Source organism: Ostrea edulis, chromosome 4 (assembly GCF_947568905.1).
Source record: "Ostrea edulis chromosome 4, xbOstEdul1.1, whole genome shotgun sequence".
NCBI lineage: Eukaryota > Metazoa > Mollusca > Bivalvia > Ostreida > Ostreidae > Ostrea > Ostrea edulis.
In genome coordinates, this window is record NC_079167.1 from 62,149,841 (window position 1) to 62,161,398 (window position 11,558).

The 11,558-nt window shown below is 36.8% G+C and overlaps 1 protein-coding gene across 1 annotated transcript in view; it reads right to left on the reverse strand.

Moving 5' to 3' along the window:
• Positions 1 to 7,860, reverse strand: part of LOC125668104 (galactokinase-like) — a 9,278-nt gene extending 1,418 nt beyond the window's left edge. Inside the window, exons 1-6 of the mRNA XM_048901885.2 lie at positions 7,660 to 7,860; positions 6,791 to 6,980; positions 6,218 to 6,476; positions 2,994 to 3,175; positions 2,555 to 2,705; positions 1,361 to 1,523 (exon numbers count right to left, since the gene is read on the reverse strand). Of these exons, the coding sequence (XP_048757842.1) occupies positions 1,361 to 1,523; positions 2,555 to 2,705; positions 2,994 to 3,175; positions 6,218 to 6,476; positions 6,791 to 6,980; positions 7,660 to 7,833 (1,119 nt within the window). The 5' untranslated portion in view covers positions 7,834 to 7,860. The remainder of the gene's footprint in view (positions 1 to 1,360; positions 1,524 to 2,554; positions 2,706 to 2,993; positions 3,176 to 6,217; positions 6,477 to 6,790; positions 6,981 to 7,659) is intronic.
• Between the last annotated feature and the right edge of the window lie 3,698 nt (positions 7,861 to 11,558).

Here is an 11,558-nt window from a genome sequence, read left to right on the forward strand (position 1 = left end):
TAATGTCAAAGAATGCTGGGGGGTGCAGCTGTCAGAATATTTCAAGAATTCTGAAAATTTCAAGTATATTCTCTCTAATTCATTAATAAATTGAGTACAGTCAATAATGACCTCAACAGAAGCACAGTTTTTAATGAGATATTCCAACTCTTAGGTATTACAATGTGCCTTTGTTAACATAATAAGTCACTCTCTACCATTGGCTCATACATTCATGAGAGTAATGAATGACAACTATACATGGAGATTGATAATAAGTGTGTAAAGTGAAAATTTTCCATGCCAACTGAAAAAGGACAGAGATTCTATTTTCAGATCAGGTAAACAAAAATGTTTAATTCCTATTTAATGAGACCAAAAAATTGGGTGTAAATTTCTAATCTTTTTTTTTCAATTGCATCAAAATGTAATATTCCTAATTAACAGCATTTTCTTTGAGAATGGTGAAAGTAAAATTGTTTTATATAACTATAGTGTGCATGCATTGAATGACTGGTAATCCATACTTTTTCAATTGGTGATCCATGAATAAAAATTGATGCATAGAAAAATTGGTGTACACTAATAAGATTTTTATTACTTAGTTTTAGATATACAAAATATGTAAGTATCCTAATAATCCATTAAATTCAAGTAATTAACTGTTTTCACCATCCTCCACAACTCTATTATTGCTAGCAAAAGGTCTACCATCAATCCTTTACTCTACGAGAGAGGTGCAGATCACTAATCACTGGCAAACACATTTGTTAAATTCCAACCTGCATTGAACTGAATGTGTTGAATAGCTTTCTCCACCTGTACTGACCTGTAATAGGGTTCTCCACCTGTACTGACCTGTAATTAGATTTCTCCACCTTTACTGACCTGTGATAGCTTTCTCCATCTGTATGGACCTGTAATAGCTTTCTCCACCTATATTGACCTGTAATAGCTTTCTCCACCTGTACTGACCTGTAATAGCTTTCTCCACCTGTATGGACCTGTAATAGCTTTCTCCACCTGTACTGACCTGTAACAGCTTTCTCCACCTATATTGACCTGTAATTGCTTTCTCCACTTGTATTGACCTGTAATAGTTTTCTCCACCTGTACTGACCTGTAATAGCTTTCTCCACCTGTACTGACCTGTAATAGCTTTCTCCACCTGCACTGACCTGTAATAGCTTTCTCCACCTGTACTGACCTGAAATAGCTTTCTCCACCTATATTGACCTGTAATAGCTTTCTCCACCTTTAATGACCTGTAATAGCTTTCTCCACCTATATTGACCTGTAATAGCTTTCTCAGCCTGTACTGACCTGTAATAGCTTTCTCCACCTGTACTGACTTGCGATAGCTTTCTCCACCTGTACTGACCTGTATGTGTTGAATAGCTTTCTCCACAGTCTCTTTCTTTAGCAGGGTAACAGTACATCCACCAAACCCTCCACCTGTCATCCTGGATCCATACACCCCATCTACCTCCATGGCAGCCACCACAAGTTCATCCAGTTCTGGACAGGAGACTTCATAGTCATCTCTATCAACAAATTATAGTCCAACATGCTTAAAACGTAATTATCTCTGTTAAAAGATTACAGTCAAACATGATAATATCTAATCACCTCTATCAACAAATTAGTCAAACCTGCTAATATCTAACCATCTCTATCAACCAATTGTTCAAACATTCTTAAATTGAATTATCTCCTTCAACAGATTACAGTCAAACATGCGTAGGCCAAAAAAAAAATTATGTGTGTATGCAGCAACTTGCTGGGAAAAAAAATAGGGTTGGCAAGTCGGATTTGGGGGGAGGGGGCTGTTGTTGTTATATTTGTGTACTTACATATCTTGACAACTGCAAGGGATGGTGTTATCTTGTGCAATTACCCCACAACTTTACATTCATTGTTCTTTAGTTGGTGGGTTGGTAAAGTTTAACGTCTCACCCGATAATTTTTCACTCATATGATGGAGACGTCACCATTGCTGGTGAAGGGCTGCAAAAAGGACTATGCTTGGTGCTTACAGCCTTGGATTTTACCAAATCCAATTTTTAAAAATGTGAATTGAACATTGAATACAGTATTTATATTGAACAGTATTGATAGTTTGGTGAATCATTTCAGCCTTAAAAGTAATATGCACTGTAGATCTGCTTGAATGTAATGGGTAGTACATTTGACTTTCCTAAATATATAATGGGGAGTTTTAAATTGACTAACCTTTATATAATGGGTGATGCTTTTGACCTTTTTTTTTATAATGGGTAGTATTTTTTACTTTTTTTAATATATAAATACCAAGTAATTATAACCCCCTTTAACTACATCTGCCACCCTTTTTACCTGCATGAAGAATTCTTTTGACTAATTTTGATTAAATCTTCCTAAATGTGTTTAAACTTCCTCAGATATTGAAGCTAGACAACTGAATATAAATTGCAAAAAGATGAATAAAACGAAATGTTAAAGTCCATCCACTCTACAAAAATTGGAACATGCACATACTAAAGGGTCTGATATACATGTAATTAGAGTTTCTATCAAAGTCAACATAGTATTTAACCTTAGTGCATTGTGGCTCTCCACCATCAGTTTCCCAAATCTTGTGTAATCACCGAGCTCCAAACATTTTGCTGCCTCTTCAGTTCGTAAAATTTCCCCAATAACATGACGAGCCCTCTTATATGTCACGTCATCAAGCTTACTTTTCATGTCTGAAAGAAAAAAAATCAGCACTGTTATTCAATATCATTACTCAGTGGCGGACCCAGAGGGGGGTTTCGGGAGTTTAACACCCCTCTCGTCAGGAAATTTGCTAAAACATGGAAAATAATGTATTTTGAGGGTGAAATTCCCCTTTGAAAACCAAAATTAATGGTAGAACCCTCCCCCCTAAAACAATTCCTGGATTTGCCTCTGTTACTATGTATACAGAGAGTAAATTTTCTTTTGAATACCTGTACCAACATTCAAAGGTATAAATTAATTTCCTTCTCGAATACCTTCTAAATCCTTCATAGTTGCCTCCCTCAGGCTTTTTTTGCCCATCAATTGTGCTGCCACTTCACACTGCTTCTTCCTTGTTGGGTATTCTGACCCAGTTAATTCATGCTTGACATTTGAATTTGTTACCATGACAACCACATTTGGGTCATTCATTGGCACCAAATGACCCTCCATTGACCTGAAAATACAAAAGTCTACAAAGTACATGTTATCGACTATTGAACTTTAATTTAAATTACAAGAATTAAACAGACAAGACTTAAGTTGCCTGGACTATACCATTTCTGTAAGACCAACAGGTCATTGGATGGACAAACAAGAAAACTATCAATTCTTCTCCGAGTGTCAGTAGCATTGTAGTCCTCTCCCGATTTGTTTTCATTACAACGTTTTCAGGAGGGGGTTACATTATTACATCCAAGAAGCAACATTATTCTGTGGCATATATTATTATTAGCTCTTGTGTAAACTAATCTGAAGAAGGGGGGGGGGGGCTTTTAAGGTGCAAAGTGCCAAAATAAGGAATAAGGGTAGGTGTGGGGGGTGGTAGACCTATACTCTAAGAAATTTTAGAACTTTTTGAGACAAGAAATTCTGAAAATTTACCCCATGAAAGTAACCAAAAAAAAAAAAAATTGATTTAATAGTGAATGTCATGGTGAAAAACAAAATTGTAAATAATTTGTCATTGTGGAGCAAGATCAGCCTCTCTCTCTTTCTACTGTAGTAATGCTTTTAGTTAAGTACTAGGATATGCACAGTCTCTCTCTCATTCTACTCTAGTTATGCTTTTAGTTAAGTATTAGCATGATATGTAGACCATAGCTTTTTAGTAAGGGTGCAACAATTAACCTTGAAGTTGAGATGGCATATCACGGTAATATTATGCTACGGTTCGATTCATGATACTTTTCACTATACCGTGGTTCAGTATCCTCGGTCCAGATTAATTTGAATCGTCTGGTTTGGCTTTAAAATCATGTTGTAAATATGGCTTCTGGTAATGGAAAACTCAGTGCCAACCATGCACTGAATTAATTCTCACCCATAGATCTCCAATATGGGAGCATTTTGGATTCTGCGCAACGGAAGAAAATGGTAGATCATGTTGATGTTTTTATCTTTTTCAAGAAAAACATGCAGTTGTAATAGTAAGGTGCAATTAAATGATTACAAAAGCAGTGTATTTGTTCATTTATTAATACTTGTTTTACAAATTGCATTTTCCTCTATGAACCAACCAATTTCAACACGAGACACAATCCGTTCATATTGACCATGAACGGATCATGAACTAGTTTAAACCTAGCAGTGCACCATTAGGCCTAATGTTTAACGAAGTGCAATGTTGATAAAGATGTGTGACATCATGTCTATGTTTTGGCATATGTCATAATACAACTGTGACAGAGGCAGATCTATGGGGTTTGTTTTATGCAACAATTTTTTTAAAAGAAATCTTTTTTTTCCCTGTCAAAAAATAAGAACTGCACAAATTTATTAACCAGTTTCAAATCCTTGACACGCCCTGCTATTCAGACCAAACAACGAGCCTTCTTAGTACCCAGGAGTCACTTAAATTCAGGATAAAATATCAAAGTTACTTTTACTGTGAAGTTTCATTTTTAAAATTCTATAATTTCTTCAATCTAAGAAATCACTTACTCATTAAATTTGTTGAATTAACAATGCATTTTGTTCATTTTTTGTGCTCTATATTTTGATGTGCAAGTTCACATTCCAGGATGCTGTTCCAATAAGCAACACCCCCCCCCCCCCCCCCCCCCCCCCCCCCCCCCCCCCCCCCCCCCGAGGAATATTTCATGACTTAGAGAAGCAATGTAAACAAAAGGTGATTCATAGAATTTGCCTCAAATCTTAATCTGCTCATATTGACCATGAACAGCTTAAAAGTGCTGTTCAATTTTTAAATATTCATAGCATCTTAAAAGTATCATAGTATGTATCTTATCTTCAGGTCTGTATCGTGATATATAATGTATCGTGAGGCAAGCATATCATTGCACCCCTACTTTTTAGCCTAGATGGACTGTACACTAATGTCACCTACAAGTGAAACATTTGTAATACAAACTGAATTTGTATACGAGATACATGTACTACCAAAATGTGGACATTTCACATCAGGTTCCATTTGTCATAGAGACAGGACATGTTTGCTTACAACGCTCTGTTGCAAGTGACAAATTGAGTTAATATTTTGCCTCCAACCTTGGTTTTCTATTTATACATACAAGGTCAGAATGATTAGATTAATGCATTATTTCAGCAGTAAAAATGATAAGATGACCTTGGCTACAATTACACAGGAAGCTGTCAACATATCATTTAATGCATTGGTTCATTATCTGAATTACCTACACCATTAGTCAAATCTAATGACTTTTTTCAATGTACAGTGTAATATTATGTTTCTCAAGTCTATGAATACGAGTACCACAGTATTTGTATTTTAGATTAAAGATTTACCCCCCTCCCCCTGGTTTGACATGAACGTATTAAAATCATGGAAAACATGTACAATACATATCACAGTGTATATAATAAAAATCTGTCAGGATCTGTCTCTACATTACTTTCTCACATTTTCTACGTTTTCTTTTTAACAGAAACTTGACATTAAGCATCCTGTGGTGAAAGGAAAATAAATCGTCATGCCTCCTTAATCAGGAAACAGTGAAAAAACAGGGGCATAGTCATTTAACTTCAGGCCCATACATTAACATATATATGCCCAGCAAGCACCTGAGTATTCTTGAAATGTCTCTATCAGACATTTTAAGGGTCCCAGGACATTCAGAGGGTTTGTGGGCATTAATGAACTGGAGGACTTCACAATGAGAAACTAAAACAAGAAGTATTGATTGTTGCAAGTGAAACTTGAGAGTTTTTCATCTGAAAACTGAAAATCATAGCATTTTTATAATGAAAAGAGATGAACATTAAATCAAAATGTGTTTTCTCTGAGTTTCCAGGGTTGTCACTCCCCTCAAAGTTAGATCAAATGTCAGACCCATTCCCAATTATTAAAAGTCACTCATTTTCCGGATTTAATGAGCACAATTTCCCAAATGCATTTATAAATTGAAAATATATAGTACAATGTAAACTGGTCGGGAAAAATTCAATAGATCTGGTTTCATCTACCATTTAAATTTTGTACTCGCTACTCACAGACCTGTTATACCCCATTCTTTACCTGCAATCTATGAGGAGGGCATGCCCCTCTTGACCCATAACTGAAATAAACTGGTCCATTATTCCACAAGGCATCCCAGCATACTCATGTTCTGCCTTCTGGCAAGCCAGGGCCTTGTCTTTCTTGGATACATCTCCGCCACCCGATGTGAGAACATCTAGGAAAGTGTAAGTAGCCACCTCTACAGAGGCGGAGCTGGAAACGCCCCCACCTAGAGGGACTGAGGAAATTACAACAGCATCAAAAGGGACAACAGAACCTAAAATGAGAAATAATAGCCTATATATATATATATATGAAACAGCCACAAAATAGAGTTACCTTAATTCACTTTTCGGTTTCTTTGTTTTGCAAGAAGAAACGAGATTCTGGTGACATTCATTTTCAACTTAAAAGTTTTAATGAATGCTTTAATTAATTTTTTTTTAAATCTGGTATTCATTTTTTCATTACAATCTTTTCTAAATAAATATCTTGAATACAGTGAATTACATGAAAGACAGAATATTTTTTCCTTTCAAAATATTTTTTTAATTTTACTTATGCAATTCTATGGAAAGTCTCATTTCAAACCTCTGAAATTTGCCACAACTCCTTTAACATAGTTTGCCCATTTCGGAGTGCCAGGTTTAAGGGGGGTCTCTGCAGAAGGTACCGGAAATTCTACATATTTGGGATCATCAACAGAATCAGCAAGAGTTAAAACCCGGCAGGTGTTCCCTTCAGACTTCCTACCCACAATCACTGTAACCTGTGGAAGTGCCTGAAATGACCACCATAAATATAAAGGTAAGTAATCATCCATGGAAAATCATGCAGAGGATGGTTCATTTAATTTCCAGGATTGGCAAATAGTTAATGAATATAGCATTATATATTCATTTAATAATCAAATATGAAATTGATTTTTAAACCCATCTAATGTATTCCATAAAGGCAGATCATTCTTGTCTATATGGGCAGGGCAGAGGAATTCATAACTCTCCAATTCCAAGGATTCTCTTTCTCCCCTTTTCAATGTTCTAACATACCCCCTTACTCCCTCTTTTTACTCTGTCCACCCCCTCTTGCATGGAAATTTCTTTTTGTATAACTATTGTAACAAACACATTTGTTAAAAATAATTACTATTACATGTACGTTAAATGTACCATGCAAGGTTTGCATGTTGATTTTGAAACACACTGTAGATAGTAGAGGTGTACCCATTCTGACCAATGAAAGTGAAGCAAATTTTGTATAGTACGTGTTTTGCGGCTTTTGCTTTTCTAACTTTCGAAGGTGAAGACAATGTTGACCCTATCAGTAAAAATGAAATACAGCCAATGAATAATTAAAGTTGTCTATATTATCCATTCAAACTACAAATTATTACTGTCTTCAAGAAATATTAAACAACACAAGCCTTTGACAAGGGATGGATGATGAAACATATACTGTACCATTGGAAAAACAAATCCTTCATTGTAGTCGGTATGTTCTCCAATCAAGTTCACCCTTCCCGGGGCGTAGGCGGCACACTCAGGCTCACATTGAAATTTGTCTACAAAAGCCTTTCTAGCACTTGCGGCAAGTTCAGCAATAGCGGGTATTCGCGTGGCTCCTTCGACCTCCATGACGAAAAATGGAAATTTACAGGGTTGCTCAAAATTAAATACCAGCCTAGTCTCTGTGGAAAATTAATTTAACATAGATTGATTGGTTGTGGGCTATATTGTTTAACGTCCCTCTCAAGAATCTTTCACTCATATGGAGATGTCACCATTGCCGGTGAAGGGCTGTAAAATTTAGGGCTATGCTCGGCGCTTATGGCCTTTGGGCAGGGACCCGGAGGGATCTTTATCGTGCCACAACTGCTGTACGTGACACGGGACCTCTTTTGTGGTCTTACTCGTAACACTTTCAGGGACGTATAGCATCGGGTTTGTTGTTATTTGTGTGTGTGTGTGTGTGTGTGTGTGTGTGTGTTTAGCTTCACAATTTTGACCAACTTCTTTTACGGAACAGTTGCAGGCTTATATTCATACCATACAATCCTAGGCCTTCTACAAAAAAGTTACCCAATTAATGTATCTCACTTTTCTTGTGAAAATAACTATTTTGAAATGTAAAATGATGAATGTTGCCGATCACCCCACCCCACCCCCCGATTCTACGTGCATGGCACTTTTACCACCCTTTCAATTATTTTCGAAAATTTTCATCATTACCAGCTCGTTAGAGTTATCGCGCTTTGATGACTCTTGTGCGTCATCAATCGGAACTCCTAGAATGTCTCGCGCTCTCGACATATGAGTGCGCGAGACATTCGAGGAGTTCCGATTGGTGCGTCATTGGTAAGAAAATGCACAAGTCTCGCGAGCAAGTGCGAGATTACTGGGACATAAACGAAACGGTCATACCCCCCCCCCCCTTTTTAAGAGTTAAAATAGATGGTGTATTTTTAAATAAAATAACCATCGGTCAAACTGCATTTTTCAAATATTCTAACACAATCGTAATATGTTTTACGGCGTGACCGTGTTTGAGGGCGAAGCAAAAGTTTTAGCATTAGTATCTATATCCAAAATAGGACAAAAATAACCCCAAGTTAGCACGAGGACAGAGCTGTATCAAAGCATCCTAATTTTGGACACTTTATTCGCCTATATATTGAACGCGGGAAATATAACGCAATCGATGTAAACAGTACATTGTGACGTCATATTCAGCGTCGTTAGTTAGCAAATTTACAAACATAGCATTTGAACCACAACAAAAAACATGGCGCTAATCGTGGAGTGGTTATATATGATTAAGAAAATAAGATTTACATGCTTTTACGGATTTTATGTAACATCTCAGTACGACGTGAACTAGGGTACACGAGATTCAAAATGGAGGAATACATGTCCACGCGCTAATATTCCAATCGGAACTCCTCGAATGTCTCGCGCACTCAACATAGATCGAGTGCGCGAGACATTCGAGGAGTTCCGATTGGCTAATATTCTAATCGATGCCATTGGTACCAAACTTTTCAAGTTCCATAGGTATGGTTTAATTTTTCATTATTTTCCTATATTTTTCTTTTAAACATGTATATATGTGTTACCTATAGGGAGAGCTCCGCTCTCACGGCCCTTCGGGCCGTGAGAGGGCTTATCCCTCTATTAAAAATGTTACATGTTTTTAAACTCCACCACACCTATTTTAAAAATTCCAAAAAATTAAGTTCTCTGTCCTAAATCCATCAATATTTTGTAATTTTCAAAATAGCTTAAATGCAGTTTGGAAACGCATTAGTTGTGTTAATTAGTGTTAATATGTTTTACGGTGTGACCGTGTTTGAGGGCGAAGCAAAAAAGTTTTGGCATTAGTATCTATATCCAAAACAGGACAAAAACAACCCGAAGTTAGCACGCGGACGGAGCTGTATCAAAGCATCCTAATTTTGGACATTTGATCCGCCTATATATTGAACGCGGGAAATATAACGCAAATTGATGTAAACAGTACATTGTGACGTCATATTCAGCGTCGTAATTTAGCAAATTTACAAACATAGCGTTTGGACCACAGCAAAAAAACATGGCGTTAATCGTGGAGTGATTATAGCGAGCGCAGCGAGCCAGCGCGAAGCGCTGGGTCGTACTGTGAGCTCTAATTACTAGAGCGCGGGAAATAATCCGAGCTAAATCCAAACCTCTAACAAGAAATTTTTTTTGACGCCAATCCCAGAAGTCCCTTGTCAAAAATGGCTGAGATCTCGCAAAGTCACACCTTGGAACATGATTGTGAACTTACGTGGATTTTCATTCTAATCTTGTGGCCTCCTAGCTCCAAAATTCAGTGCACCATTAGGCGAAATGTTTAATGAAGTGCAATGTTTATGAAAGGCAGGCTAAGATGATGTGTGACGTCATGTCTACGTTTCGACGTACGTCATAATAAGACGGACAGTGGCGGATCTAAATACGTACTTGTTTAAAGGACACATCGCATGTTTTTAAACTTTTTAATTTTTTCAGCAAAATTAATTCATTTCATGCCTAAAATTACTTTGCATGTGTTTTAAATGAAACAATTTGCGTAGTTTTCGACTTTGAAAGCGATGAAATTCAAATCTTGCGATATGCATATTTTCTTCGATATTTTACGCGCCATTATCTGTGACGTCATATGCGAGCTCGAGCGAGAAGAGTTAGCCATTTCATAAACAGTTTAGATTTAATTGACAAACAAACAATTATCACATTAACGGCTTGTAAATAACACTGCATTAGGGTGTTTTGTGCCGTTTAAGGGTGTACTTGCTATCAGTAGAGAGGATTTGGACTGGTTTTATTCAATTTTCGAAGGAAGGTATGAGGGACAAGACGTGAATATTTTTTGTCGGCACAACGACTTTGCCTTAAAAAAAACCCCAGTAGAATTTGTCTCTGTACTTTTTCAAACAAGCACTTGTACAGGCCCGTAGGCAGGATTTTTCAAGGGGGGGGGGTACATAGACTCGCAACGCGAGTCTATCACCTCGCACCGCAAGGTGCCACTACAGCAGGGGGTGCAAAATCCTGCAATCTAGCAATTTCCTGGCACTTAATTTGAATTTTGGAATCATGCCTTTTTTACTATGAATTTTCATAAAAAATCCCGACTTTAATAGTCACAATTCAAACAAAATGCCGACTTTAATAATGCTTAGTAGTTTTCAAGGGGGGGGGGGGCTTGGGGGCTTCGTACGAACCCCCCCCCCCCCCCCCCCCCCTACGGGTGTGTTGTACAAAGACGTAGATAAACTGCGAGAAAATGCATGGTTCTATCGAAGCTACGCACTGTTACATATAGGCCTATAGCATATGCTTTCCGTTCTGCTCTCAAATTCAATACACTCGTACCAACTGACCTTCACCTTGTAACAACATATAGGCAGAACTTAGCTAGCAGTGTCTACCAACTGGTAGTTTTAAAAAAGAAATTCAAAGATGAAAAATAATTGAACTTTCAATTATAAATAATAAAATATAATATTTCCCAACTTTGAATTGAATTATAATGCTTTCATTTTTTTTAAGGAACGCGTACGTGTTTACAACAACAGCACGCCGCGCTCCCACTTCCTAAGTAACAACGTGTAGATAACAAAAAATAATAATTAATGAAATTGCTTGAATAAAATAATTTGAAAGTATTGTGATTTTCACTATAAGTTTGATCATTTTTATTAATTTTTTTTTTCGCTCGTGACAGTAGGCCTAGTTGTCAATGATACATAATCGTATCATAATTTAGACCTATCTAACTTCTCCAAAAATAAATTTTATAATAATTGCACTGTTTATTTTAGAAAAGCAACAACGTT